Below are 13,635 nucleotides of genomic sequence, written 5' to 3'. Positions count from 1 at the left end.
ATATTTCTTGGCAGGTCATCCCTACTGTATGTTCTCTTAACTTTCCTTCCCTCCAGCCTATTGCCATGTCACCATTTTCTCCAGTAACAGAAAACTAAACACCACACTCTGAACAAAGCCGAAACAGACGTGAACCAAACCAAAACCACTTTCAAAACAAACCAACAAAAAATGCCCTCAAAGCCCCCGAAAATCAAAGTGAGGAGCACTTGAAATACCTGCAGAGGGCAGCGGCCGGGAGCCGGGCGACCTCTGCGCGGACGGATAGCTGGGCGCCCTGATCCTGGGCGCCTTCGAGCCCACCGGGAAGCAACAGGAGCCCGAGGTCTGAGAGTGCAAGGGACGATCTGGCGATGGCGGGCTGACCATTTCAGGCGTATTTCGGCTGTCTTTAGGCAGACTTTCTGTTGGCGTGTAAAAGAGAAACAGCAGCATAAGCCATCAGTGAATCCCAAAAGCTACGATTTGATGAAGCACCTATTGCTATCAGGAAAAGCAGGGGATTTGTTAAATAAAGACAAAGTGAAAGATTACTGCTTCCTCGCCATCAGGTAACAGCTGGGCTCTTCTCTGAAGAACATTTCAAACACTTGCAGCAATACAGCAGCCCTCAGCTTACACATGAAATTCCATTACATTTTAATAAAGTTTAAGATCCTGTCAACAACAGCAACTACTGCTGAAGGAAGTACTACTTCCGAAGGAAAGGGCTGAGATTTTTTTTAATTCTTTTTAAGCTCACCTATAGATACGGAGAAGATAATTCGGAAACACAGAAGCAGCGCAATGCTACTGTTCAACACAGTGTTTACCAAGCCCCGTGTCACCTACCAACACCAACACTTGAAGCACAATGTGACGCTTTACATCACTCAAGAAGATCTCGGATCTGCAGACTAGAAAGCAGAGCTGCAGTAGGCTGGTGCGCTCGGGGCCTCAGGGTGACCAGAACGCTGCAGAGCGTAGAGCCCTTTGGTTTTTTGAAGCCTTAAGAGGCCGCGATGTAATGTGAAGCCTGAAGGGCATTCTAGTCCAAGTCGGTTTAAGAAAAGGGGATCTCATGCAGTCCTGGCTTTCTGGTAAGGACAGACTATGGCAAATACACTTTTAGAAAGTCCTGAGAAGATGACCTGTAAGGGGAACGGGGCTGTGCGCAATTGTTCTGTTGTCGTCGTGCTCCACCGTGCTGTTGATGTCGGGCTCTATGACCGGCGGCCGGCACTCCATGATCTTGCAGGTATACACGCAGCGCTTCCTGGCATCCGTCGTGCTCCAGTACACCCTCGAGCACCTGGAAGAGAACTCAACCAATTTACCCAACAGTCAAGTAAACCTCAGCATTCCTATTTTAAATCTGCAGTTTCTCAAAATGACACCGGACAAAGGCTGCTGGGCACAACATGCTGCACACCCGGCTCAATCACAAGGTTCCTAACAGCGTATGCGAGCTACGGTCAACTTTTACAGACGGTACTTCAGTGCTGATTTGACATCTAATACACTAAAAGAGATGTAATCATGGAACAGCGTATACTCACTGATAGCCGATGGGAAACAACTTATCCTCACAGTCTGAGAGGTCATTCAGAATTCCTAAACAGTCTATTGTCATCGAGCCTGAGTGGAAAGAGGATCAGAAGAGTTCTGTGAACCAGAGCCCAGCACCGAAGGCGGATCAAGTGTCCAGAGACCAGATCTTACCAATCATCATGTGGATGTTCTCTGGTTCCAACCCACTAAGAAATTTTCTTCTCAAACTGATCCCTTCAAAGTCCACAAAAACTCTCCTAAGGACTTCAAACCCATTCTCAGGAACCACCTGGAACAAGAATCCACAAAACTACTCAGTAATTTCAAAGGAACCTCCCCGCGTATACTACACAGTCTGTCTAACTCTGTCCTTGGTTTGGTGGTGTGGCTTTCGAAGCGCCCATGGCAGCTGTACCGCTGACTGCTTTTTAACAGCACGGCAGTCCGGCCCCGTTCACAGGGAGCAAAGGCAATGTTAACTTGTAGCAGCGCTCCGGTTACAGGCGAACCCGGCGCGACACAGGACTCTCACCTCTCCTTTGATCAAGTCGCGGTGCCGCTGGCAGTAAACCTTCTTGTCGTCCAGGAACACGCAGTTCTTGGCCCGCGAGCACATGAAGTGGTAGTTACTGGTGCAGGAAGTGAGGCAGCAGCCGACGGTGGCGCCCGACTTCTGGCAGAACTCGCATCTCTACAAAAACCAACAGAAAAAAGTGACAAGTGAATCCCTTCTCCAACCAGGCTCCCGCTGCTGCTGTCAGTTGTTTTTTTAGGCATAGGCAGAAGTTGAGAGTAAAGCCTGAGCTCCCGCTTTGCTGCCACAACATTTTGCTACCATGACTCACATGCAGAGCGAGACACGGAGGAGGACGTGAGAGAACAAGGATCTCTCACTCCGAACAACTCCTGCCTTTGCTGACGGGTTTCTTCGGGCTCAGGCTTTCTCGCTTGTACTCCACAGCGGAGTGTCCTATTTGCTTCACCAATTAGCATGTCAATTATTTCTCCTGCATGCAGTATTCCCCATGTGGGCGCTTACCGCTGGCTAAGAGCAGTCCTGTTCCACTGCTTCTACTGGTTTAAGACATATTTAGGACCAGGTGACGCAATATTAAACCAAGATTTGGACAAACTGATTTCTAGTCACACTTCCAGTCTCATTTCATTCTTCTGGAAGGTAAGCAACAACCAATGCACCACAGGAAGGTGATTCACCTGCGACAAGTTCCTTTTGGTCTCCTCACTACTTCTGAACTAAGCAAGGCTAAAACAAATTTTCAAATCTCTTCAGTCAGTTCTACTACCTATAGCATAAAAAAACAGTGCAAGGAGAGGACGGAGCAGAAAAAACACACACAAGGCGTCTTTTAGCCGGGTCCTGTCTCAGTTCTGCGTGACTCAGCATGCGGTTTAAGAAAGCGTTAGGAACTTATACCCACCAGCTGCTTTCCCCTGATCACAGCCATGTGCACGTTCTTCAGAGAACCATCGTCATCTTCAAACACCTCTGCCGACCACAAAGCACAGTTCACGTGTGTCCATTCGTTCTGGCCGATATAGAGAAGACGTCCAGCATCCTAAGGAAGGGAAGGAAACCTTCTTTTCAAATGTTCCACGAGACACAGCAACATACAAAGGGCATCCAGCAGTGCCAAAGACACAGCACTGCTTAAATCAGCGCCTATCAGAATGGGCAGGTGCCAGATACTCACGTTAGCACTGTCGTCACCGTATTTCAGGCACAACGCGCACTGCCTGTTGTCTTCCACGTCTGGAGGTGGGTTCAGTTCAGGACTATCCTCTCTGCTTCGGTCAGAGCCTTAAAGGAGAGAACACTGTTTACTCTTGAAAGACAGGGAGGCAAAAATTCAGCTGCAAAAATGGTCAGCAAGGGATAGAAGGGGATAGAAGCACCAACCAGCAGCCCGGAGTTTCCAACAGGCAGCTTGCAAAGCGAGGCCAAGCAGCCCCCGCACAGCCCGTGTGCTGGGGGAAAGCAGCACAAATGTACGTCTGTGCCCGAGCTCAGCTCAGAAACACCCCGTACGTAACAGCCTCTGAACGATCTTGGGTCACAGAGGTCTCCAAAGCCCTTCAGAACCAAAACTGCCCTCCCTTTACTACTCGGAGGTGTGGAATGAAGCGCTCCGGGCGTGGGACCGACAGTGCTGCGACCTGTTTCCTTACTGGAGATTGGCGGTGTAGGCGGATGCAGAGGGGTTGGGGAATCCGGCTCTCCGGGCCCTTTGGGTTTTGGAGCTGGAATGATTTTCTTCATCAGAGGGGGCTGTTCAGTGCGGTTGTTCTCTTCCCGCTCCTGCCACTGAGCATAGTTATGGTCAAGCGAAGGGGGCAGCACCGCGTTCGGCAACATACCACTGCTGGAAAGCAACGAGGAGTCGCCCGTCAGACCTGACTACACGCCAGCACCTCGTCTGCCAGCACAACCACCACCCGCTCCGCCACCCACAGTCCGCACGTGCTCTCAAAGGCCACGACCGCTCACACGTGAAGGTTTGTGATGTGGCCGTCCCTTTCTCTTGAGGGTGACAGGTGCACGTGGGGGGGCCCCAGCACAGGGGGTGAGGAGGGCAGGAAGGGCGAGACTGACGAGCCAACACACGACACACCTCACTCTAAAGAACGGTTTTGGTTTCTCTGCTTTCCAACAAGGAACGCACACAAACCCTGGGAATGGGGCTACTGCCTGACTTCTTCAAAAAAAAGAGGAAAAGAAGAAAGAAAAACAGAAACCCCACCCCAAAACCAGGCTCTCTCGATACTTTTTGCTTGGACAGCTGGCAAACTGCAGGGTGTCGCAGTCGGACACTGAACAATTACTTACTTGCTCGTTACTTTATTTGGCTCCCAAAATCTGGACTTTTTTACACTGAACCATGGAAAAACACGCTCCATTTGCTGAAGGAAAACAACACTCCATTAGAAATGTCATGCAACGTACCCCCAAATCCAAAGACATTCAGCCAAGATCTACTGTAAAGGCACAACTGGTAAGATTTCAGGAACACCAACAACGCTGACAACGTGTTGTTTTATTCCTGGCAATCCCCAAGCTATGGTAAGCGTGACAGACCCTTTGGATTCCACCAGCAACAAGCAATGGAGCGACACTGAGCAGATTCCAAAATAACTATAGTCCAGCTCACCCGAATAAAGAAGGACTTGACCATGCTGTTGGCTTTCTTCACCTCCGGCTGCCCGCCGTCGGAATTGATGGCTGCTTGAATTATCTTCACGATATCATCACTAAAATCCAACTGCAAGAAAGCCACAACATTGCACATTACCAGGATTGTCTCCTGCACACAGCCACACCATCCACTGACTTTTTAAGGCGTCAAGCGAGTATCCAGACGACTAGAAGACCGAACCAGAGCACTGACTGAAAAGCAGAAAAAGAATCTGGCTGTAAACAACAGGGAAAACAGAGGAAATAACAAAACCCGACGGGGTCAATGCTAGCACTTTGCGTAAATGACCCCTGAAGACATATCTCTCCACACACAAATTCGTAGTTCCCAGATAACTCACTACCAGCACTGTTATCTGGCCCTCAGAATTTTGATGTAAAGTAGGACCGATCCTTTTTCTATCAACACAAACATCTGACTGGGAGCAAAAGGGGTTTAACTGAGTGGTGAAAGAGCCACACAACAATGTAAATGACACGTCTTTGGGCCAGCGTTAACACCAGCCAGCCAGGATTATTTTTAGCAGCACATTAACCTGTTTCCTTGTTCATAAAGAAAAGGCTTAAGCATGCTCAGTTATAAACACCACGGGTTGTAAAGCAAGTCACAGGACCTATTATTAGAGCGGACAACTAAAACTCTGACATACCACAGAGGTGTAACCCGCTTGATCCATTTTCCTCTTCACTCCTTCCAGATCCAGAGGCTGCTGCTCCTCCTGCTTGCTGACTTCGGTCAGGACGGGAGGGTCAGGGCCTTCTGGGGAGCTGCGGGATGGGATACTCTCCTCCGTCTCGGGGTTTAAATCCGGCGGTTTTGCTGCCTGTTAACACCAGCAACCAGACAGAGGGACAATGGCTATTGAAGGGTGGCTGCTACTTGCCACACACTCCCACACACATCTACTGGCCCAGAGAGTCTCTCTAATGTGAAAGAAAGGAACCTCGAGTTCTGAATTCCTGTCCAAAATGCAGGGACAATTAAAAGAGCTTAACCAGCTTTGTGCTGCCAGCCGGTACAGCACACACGGAGCGACCAGCCACAGGGATTAAACTCCTTTTCACAAGTCTTATTCCTGAATATACATTTCAAGACTAAGACCCTGTTCTTCCGTCGAAAAAGCACCTTCACCATCCCAGAGTTAAATCCTCCCATTCCTTAAAGAACTGATCCTGTTTTTTCCTTTAGCCTCACAAGTTTATCACGGATGGCCAGCTCATTGTTTCCACAGGAACGAAAACCGCAGTACACGCTGTTCACAGTCCAACCGAGACACTTTGCAGTACAATGCCCAGCAATACCAGAATTCAGCCAGACGGCGGGCAACGCTCGGAGCTGCGGTACGGCAGCCGGGCGCGAGGCTGCAGCTCACCTGTCGATACCGCAGCAAGTGGCTGGTCGTTCTGGAATTCAACAGGGCCGTCAGGACCTGCCGCAGGGAAACCTGCAGCTCCTTCTCCAGCGCCAGGCGCCACTCCGCAGGATGCTGCTCCGTGCAGTTAATGCAGGTGTACGCTACGCTCTCCGGCAAGTTAGAGAGTATCTCATACATCTCATCTGGAGACAGAGAAAAATAACAACATGAACTACTGTACTGAAGGACGGATAGAGGGAAAAATGCCCACTGGGCATTTGCTGTCTAACTGGAACGCTTTTCACGTAACAAAAGCATCTTGTGCAATAACTGAGCCCTACTGCGTTTGGGGCAAGTCCTGTGCTTTCAGGATGGCATCGATATCAGTACTGGCTTGCCTGCAGCTACTCTGCAGGCTGGACACAATAGGTGAGAGCGTTAAGACTCTAATAGAAAGGTTCAACACAGGATTCCTTCCATCTACTCGCTGCCCCATGTTCTGAGGTGCACAGGAGATCAGGATTTGTCTTACCAGAAAGGTTTTCACACTTGGAGTGGACCCAGCGGTCGCATTTCCCGCATTGCATCATCTTGCTCTCGTAGTCGTCATCGTCGTAGCACTTGTCACAGAGAGGACAGAAGTTTCCTGCAAGCAAGACGTGATTGTTTCTCAGAGAATCGGCCGCCCCGCACAGCTCACACGCGGGGCGGTCACATACTGGCGTGCCAAGAAAGCGGCTGCCTGAACCCCCCACCAGCATGCTGCCCATGACTGGCAAAACAGCATAACCGGCAATGAGCTCGACAGAGTAAAACACAGACAAGAACGACATACAGGCATGAAATTTGGTGGAACAGCCCAGATCTTCTATGCTGAGATTCTTCCCCACAGTGCCCCTCTTAGATCCAAAGGCATCACATACAGTAACTAACACACAAAGGAGCAACCACTTTACAATGGGAATTTTGTTGCTTTTAAGTCAGGAGTCCTTTCAAATGTCTTTTTCTTGACTGGTATTTGAAAGCCTGGGCTACCAGGTGTGTAAGAACTGCTTTACATGGCATTGCGTTTACGTCCCGGAAGCCTCAAACTCTAACAAGAAAAGAGCGGCGACTTTGCCAGCCGCTGTAAAATCTAAGAACCCGGCTTCCCACCCGCCACCCCAACACGTGCTGGGAAGAATCACAACTCCATGTACCTTTCGCAAAGAGTTTGGCACAATCGTGGCACAGCGAGAAGTCGTGAGACCACTGCGCATCCCACCCTTTGCCCGGTGTCGTGGATCCGCAGCTCTTGCAGCGAACGCATTTGGTACATATCTGGAAAAGGAATGTGGTTGGCAAGTGTTATTTCCTTTTATTCACTGGTTTCTTTGCTTTAGTCCTAATGATGCATTTCCTCGTTTTATTATTTAATGAGTGGAGAGAAATAATACAACAGAGCAAGGATTTTCAAAGACCAAAACCTTCACTAAAAAGAGCTCCCTCCCTTTACGGTAAGATGGTGATAATGCAACATGAAAAAATTGAAAATAAACTACAGTATCATTTTTCCGTCCTTCGTATTTGCACTGAAGAAAATATCACCCTTCCCTTCACATAAAACAGGATCTGCAGTTGTGGTGTTTCTTCGGACCTAAAACATGAAGTCTTATTTTAACAGTTTTCCAATTCTGAGAACATAGAAATGCTTGAAAATTATTTGTACCAAATACACGAATGGTAAAGCTTTTGCGTTTGTTTAGAAGAAAAACTCAAAAGACAAACCAGTACAGTAATCCAAATTGTCTCTTACTACCAGTACCAACTGATAAGCTTAAAGTAAATGCTGTCCTTCTAAAGAGCTTCTTCCATGTTCTGAGACCACGATCAGAAGAATCACTACAACTAAAAAAGCTGTAATCCCTTCATAAATCCTGCTTGTTCAGAACCTCATCAGGGACCCACTTCATTATCTATTTCCAAATGTACCTCCCAACGCAACAGGCACCCTGCCTCACAGTTAGGCTGAGTGACTGCATCAGAGCCAGCCGCCTGCAGCGCCCCGGCCTGCGGCGTTACCATCAGTCAAGTGGATTACCGAAAATAAATCACAATGCCTCACCCAAACTTTCTTCTTCTTGGTGGGTTTTGTCGGGTAGTTTGGGCCCAGGCACTCGGGGTGATAGCTGTTTCGGCACTTGTTACACTCCAGCAGCTGCTGCAAGAATAACGGAGAGAGGGCATTGGAGCAGACCGGGGGGACGCACGCGCCCGGGCGCTCTGTTTCCGGCGGGACGCCCCGCTGCGGAAGCGGAGGAGCTGCAGGGGGGCGACTGGAGAGGCGTTTCCCCGTTTCCCCAGTGTGTTTTCTCCCGGTGCTCTGGGGGTACCTTGGTGGCCTGGTGCTGTCTCCCACACACATGGCAGAACTTGCAGCGACGGCAGCACCAGTTCTCCAGCTGGTCCTCCAGCGGCCGCTCGCTCTCCTCCAGGCAGAACTTGTGAAAGGGCTCACAACAGACCTGGCAGTACACGAACTGCAAGGGGGAGAGGCAGGTTTTAGCAAGCCAGAAGCTTCCCTGAAGTCCCAAACCACCCCCTCGCGCTCCCAACTGCTTTGAATTCTGCGTCACAACTGACAGAACACGGATGTCTGCTGCCGTGTCTTAGAGGGGAGCTGCGTGCGTGCTGCAGACAACCCAGATCCACACTCGCCTACCCAGCCCAGGCACCCAGCAGCCAAGGGGAGCCCGGTACCTGTTCTCTGAGTGTTCCCAGCCCTGGTAAAGCCTCGAGGGCCCCCCAGGAGCTCCTCCCTCGCTGTAACACAAGCCACCGCACCAGGAGAAAGATCTGGTGCAGATGGAAGGGACGTGCAGAGCCGAGAGGCGTTCCTGCCCCTGCTCAGCTCAGGTGGCCTGTGTGACAGCTCTTCTGACCTCTACGCATCCCCTACAAGGCTGGGCAGACTAGAAAAAGCGTCCTCCTTAGGGTACAAACACTGCAGGCTCGGGGGACACGTGAATCATTTGTCCCCACGAGCAACCTGCCTGAGCAGGGGACGGCTCCAGGCCCCGCTGGATGGTCCGCAAGCCAAGGGACGTCCACATCCACATTCCCCGCTCCCTCAGCGTGACTGAGCCGTTTCTGGACCGCCAGCACCACCTCCCCAGGCCAGCCGGCCTCACTGTCTGTACGTGGCAACGCATTTGACACATCTCAAAGCCAAACCCAGCTCTTGGTGCAGCACCAGAATTCCTCCGGTCATGTCTCGGGACTGGCTTGCAGCTCTCAGCAAGTTCACCCCTAAAGCCCTCTGACCTTATCGGGCAGCCTTCCTTATTCCGAGTTCGGAAGAGGCAAAGCCCCGCTTTACGTCAGGTCTGGGATACCAAATTAGGAGGAGATGCAGGTGCTCCCAATTACACAGTTCTGCACATCTAATACCGTTCACCTGCAAAGTGAGCGCTGCAGAAGTTTCCCAACTGCTTTTAAATACCCTGCACTTCGGTATCTTGGGACAAAACAAGGACAGATTTACAGGTACTATTTAATTTGTCCTGGATCGAGGTCACGATATTATTTCTTTATTTTTTCTAACCACATGGCGCTGTAACTAAGTCACGAAGGGCAGAACACAATGCTTTACCTCCACGTGTCCACTGCTGGCACAGAGAAAACAGACCACCCTGGGAGTAATAGGTACCGAGGTGACGATGCCTAACCCACCCATCTCCCAAACATTCTCCACTTCACAGTCCTCCTGCAAGTACAAAAGGAGACGTCACCATGCAGAACAAGGCAACACAACAGCAGTACAAAGTGCTCGCGCTGACGGCTGCGCTATGCGCTCTGCGCCTGGGCTTAAGCGGCCTCAAACTGAATTGTGTCAGCTTCTACCTGCGTTACAGCGAATATTGCAACAGGCTCCTCTCGGCGCTGCTCTGGCCAAGAGGGCTCAGCAACGCGCTGGCCTTCCTTCTACGGAAAGCCGCCTAAGCAACGAGACAAAGCTTTCACGATTGCACAATTATTACTGAAAGTGAAATTTCGGAAGAATTAGACTTTATTAGGATTCCATATTTGTATAAAAAAAACACTTATGAGATCTCGCTATAATCTCCAGTATCAACACTTATAGATGGACTGAAAAATTATTAGGAAAATATTAATTTTTATTTTTTCAACACTGTTGTTCAAAAAAAGTACATGATTTGTCAGTTAAAAACCCCGGATATTCCCAAAATGTCGTGAATTACAGGTTACTAACATTTTCCCCAAATCTTGTTGGCTCAAGTTGTGGTAAGGTTTTATAGTTCCATCTTAATGGAATAACTCTTCATAAACCTCAAAGTCTTGCTCATCCTCACACATTGACAGTTAAGGTTTTAAAGCTTTAAGGGTCTCTTCATCCAGTACTCTAATTATAAGAAAAAAAAAAGGCATAACAAGCTTCTAAAAATCAAGCGACTTGTCATGAAGGCTCCTACGTGCAGGTCTCTGAGGGCATCACACACACACCCAGAGGCCACCGCCCGCGCTCTCGAGGGGCTCTGGTTCCGGGTTCAGAGCCAGGCAACATTCAAACACTTAAAACAGTTTGTCCTCTACCTTGAAATCCACTCGGATTCTGTGGACTCCATCTGTGGGTGGCTTTTGCTTGGAACTGCTGCCGTTAGTCAGAGTGCTGAGCAAGTTCAGCGTGCTGCTTTCGGGCTTGCTTATGGGAGGGGGCTTTTCCTGCTCAAGTAAAGGAGCCTGCGTTAATCCCAGCCCCGCACAGGAAACCTCCACCAGAAATTAAACTCAGTGCTGCAGGTAACTCACAGAGAAAACCCCCAAACCATTTCAGAATCACCGAGTGTGCAAACGGTGCAAGAAAGCAACATTCCACAAACCGCTTCCTAAGATCATTCCGCGCACAGTTACACGTCTAACTCAGTTTGCTGCGCTCTCCTCTACCGTCCCGTTGCTCCCACCAGAGCGCTGGTCTGTGCTCCGCAGCGGGCGGCTCTGGCTGCCAGCAGGCCCTACGCGCTTCTCCTCACGTTTCAATCACCCTTTATCTTTTTCTTTTTATTCTATAATGGAGCTGTTTCTGAGCCGAAGGCAGTTCCACGTTTTACAGAACAGCCTCCACCCCAAAACATACAAATCTTAGAGAACAAGCCAACATCTAAACCCAATTTCAGGCATATGCCAGGTACTTTGGTATCTGCGTACTGCCACAAGGACAAGTACAAAAACTCTGCCAAAGGGGTAAGTAACACAGGTCTACCCTCTAGACAGACAGTTCCAGGTTCTTGAAATGCACTGACTGTGTACAAAAAACAGTATTCACCTTGTCTTTTGGTTTCTGTTTCACAGGGAAAGTTGGACGGGGAGCAATTTTTTTCTGTTTGCTTTGTTCTGTGCCTAGGAAGGGGGAAAAATTATGAGTAGTTCAAGTAACTAACAGCCACCTGTACAGAAGAAAAGGGAAAAAAATCAGCTGGGTAAGGTGTGACGAGTTTTCGACCAGAACCGCCCCCGTGCGCCTGCACCTCCCCGGCCGTGGCCCGCGCAGCCTCCTCTGCTGAGAATCTGCAGCACTCTGGGTGCGAAGCTACAGAGGCCCCGGAGCCGCCTGCGCGGCCGCGGTCCCGCTGCTCCGCGCTACGGGCGAGAAACAGCGCGCGGCGTTTTGCTACAAAAAAGATTGTATTCTTCTTGTTTGACATTCCGACTGCCAACAGTCAACAGGCTTAACGGTTCTGAAAACAGACCTCAAGACTGCCAAGACTACACGACTGAAAATCAGAATAAAAATGGCCATCTTTCTCCTCGCCCCAACATACACTGCACTTCAGCGAAACGGAGCTACTTGTAAGAAAAAAAATCCATAATAATCTGCTTTGATTTCACCAGATCTTAAAGCATTCACCAGTTTTAAAATCCAACAGCTTTTAGCGGTATCGTTACTTCACGTCACGCAAACAGACTGAGGATAAACAGTCCCATTTACCTATTTCTGGCTGGGGAGTCTGCTTTTTCTTAGGCTCAGAAGCGGCAGGTTTAGGTGCTTCTTTTTTCAGAGGTGCGGAGCTCGGCGGTGGCGGCGCTGCTGGCTGGGACGCCTGCTTGCCCGTCTTCCTGGTGCCGGCTGCGGGGACCTGTTTGGGCTCCGGCACCGGGCCGGAGGGGTTCCCGTCCTCGTGCTTCTCCTCCACGGGCTTGCGGGCAGGCTCGCTGCTCTTCTTCACGGCAGCGTCTTCTCTCGCTATGACGGCCTGAGGAGTTTGTTTCTGCCCGGAGTCCAAATGGTTCTTTCCAGAATGGCTTTCTTTCTTCTCGTTTGTCTTCGATTTCTTCTCTTTCTTTTTTGCAGCTAGGAAGAAGAAGCATCAATAAAGCAACATGGATAAACCAGCATGACTTCAAACGACTTGCTGGCTTTTTAAAATAAGGAAACAGGCACGGGGATGTCAGAACGTAAGAGACGACGGTGTCTGCCCGGCGCCGCACGCGAGCCCGGCCCTCAGCCTACCTTTAGCTTGCTTCTGGAGGTACGCTTTGGAAGGCATCCACTGCAGATTCTGGCATTTCCTCATCCTGCAAGGAGAGAACGTGTCAGGAAATCAGAAGAAAAATGCAGACATGAAGAGGGCAGCCTGTAAATATTCAACATGACAAACTGAAAAGGCCATTATTGATACACCCACCACCTTTTTCCAATAAATCTTTATTTTTTTTCCCTCCCCTCTTCAGAGATATGTAAAGCAAACTTCTCATTTTCGTGCAATTCTCACAGCTACGCTTTATAAACCGCTTTCATACCACAACAATCCTTATTGGTGCCACTTGAGTTGCTGCCTTTTCAGACAGATTGTCTAGTTTGGCAAAATCAATTTAATGCAGCAATTTAAAAAAGCAAAAGGTTCAGGCTAAGTGATATGTATAAGAAATTATAGGAAAATCAAGGAAGCGTGGTACTTCTTAATGACGTCTGGAGACATCTTTGTTGGATGATGTGTACAAACACCAAAGAAACATCATCTTGAAAACACGAGCTTGGGGATCAGCCGAACCGCTCCTCGGGCGCACACTTACTTGCAGCACTGCTTCTTTATATTGCGCCCACCGAACTTGGGCTTGTCCAGGCAGTTGGTGCAGACGCCACAGTCCTCTGGAACCTGGCAGCCCGAGCACTGCCCGCAGCGCCGCGAGCGCCGGCCCTTCTTCACTGGCGGCTCCTGCTGCGCCTTGTTTCTGGTGACCGGCTTGATCGGCTTGATCGGCGGAGCCAGAGGTTCGGCCTCTTCCGAGCCAGCTATCGATGACTTATCTATCAAAGAAATTGCTAGTGTGAACCCACTCATGGCAAAAGATGTGTCCAGTTTGCTAATGGAATGTATTCCGCTACGCCTAAGTTCACCTGCAGAGCCACACGAGCGGTGCGCGTGAGCGTGTACGTATACGTACGCACACATCTAAGCACACATGTATCTACTCACATCCCTCAGCAGACCAAAAGTTCAGCACAGAACACAGGTCCGTAATGATTGCCAAAGGGTAAAG

At 49.6% G+C, this 13,635-nt stretch overlaps 1 protein-coding gene across 1 annotated transcript in view; it reads right to left on the bottom strand.

Annotated features, from left to right (window-relative positions):
- The window catches only part of KMT2A (lysine methyltransferase 2A), a gene marked incomplete at its 3' end in the record, with an annotated part of 33,529 nt that overhangs the window by 9,084 nt on the left and 10,810 nt on the right, over nucleotides 1-13,635 (bottom strand). The window contains exons 5-26 of the mRNA XM_080357860.1: nucleotides 13,168-13,402; nucleotides 12,605-12,669; nucleotides 12,083-12,445; nucleotides 11,420-11,493; nucleotides 10,690-10,818; nucleotides 9,728-9,841; nucleotides 8,469-8,615; nucleotides 8,201-8,296; nucleotides 7,296-7,416; nucleotides 6,629-6,742; nucleotides 6,115-6,299; nucleotides 5,392-5,565; nucleotides 4,698-4,808; nucleotides 4,376-4,449; nucleotides 3,718-3,911; nucleotides 3,243-3,349; nucleotides 2,970-3,107; nucleotides 2,063-2,221; nucleotides 1,702-1,819; nucleotides 1,539-1,617; nucleotides 1,131-1,291; nucleotides 219-404 (exon numbers count right to left, since the gene is read on the bottom strand). Of these exons, the coding sequence (XP_080213986.1) occupies nucleotides 219-404; nucleotides 1,131-1,291; nucleotides 1,539-1,617; nucleotides 1,702-1,819; nucleotides 2,063-2,221; nucleotides 2,970-3,107; nucleotides 3,243-3,349; nucleotides 3,718-3,911; nucleotides 4,376-4,449; nucleotides 4,698-4,808; nucleotides 5,392-5,565; nucleotides 6,115-6,299; nucleotides 6,629-6,742; nucleotides 7,296-7,416; nucleotides 8,201-8,296; nucleotides 8,469-8,615; nucleotides 9,728-9,841; nucleotides 10,690-10,818; nucleotides 11,420-11,493; nucleotides 12,083-12,445; nucleotides 12,605-12,669; nucleotides 13,168-13,402 (3,144 nt within the window). The remainder of the gene's footprint in view (nucleotides 1-218; nucleotides 405-1,130; nucleotides 1,292-1,538; nucleotides 1,618-1,701; nucleotides 1,820-2,062; nucleotides 2,222-2,969; nucleotides 3,108-3,242; nucleotides 3,350-3,717; nucleotides 3,912-4,375; nucleotides 4,450-4,697; nucleotides 4,809-5,391; nucleotides 5,566-6,114; nucleotides 6,300-6,628; nucleotides 6,743-7,295; nucleotides 7,417-8,200; nucleotides 8,297-8,468; nucleotides 8,616-9,727; nucleotides 9,842-10,689; nucleotides 10,819-11,419; nucleotides 11,494-12,082; nucleotides 12,446-12,604; nucleotides 12,670-13,167; nucleotides 13,403-13,635) is intronic.

The sequence above is a fragment of the Nesoenas mayeri genome, assembly GCF_963082525.1.
Source record: "Nesoenas mayeri genome assembly, chromosome: 22".
Taxonomy (NCBI): Eukaryota; Metazoa; Chordata; class Aves; order Columbiformes; family Columbidae; genus Nesoenas; species Nesoenas mayeri.
Note: the sequence above shows the minus strand (reverse complement) of the source record. Positions and strands in the feature narration are given on the sequence as shown.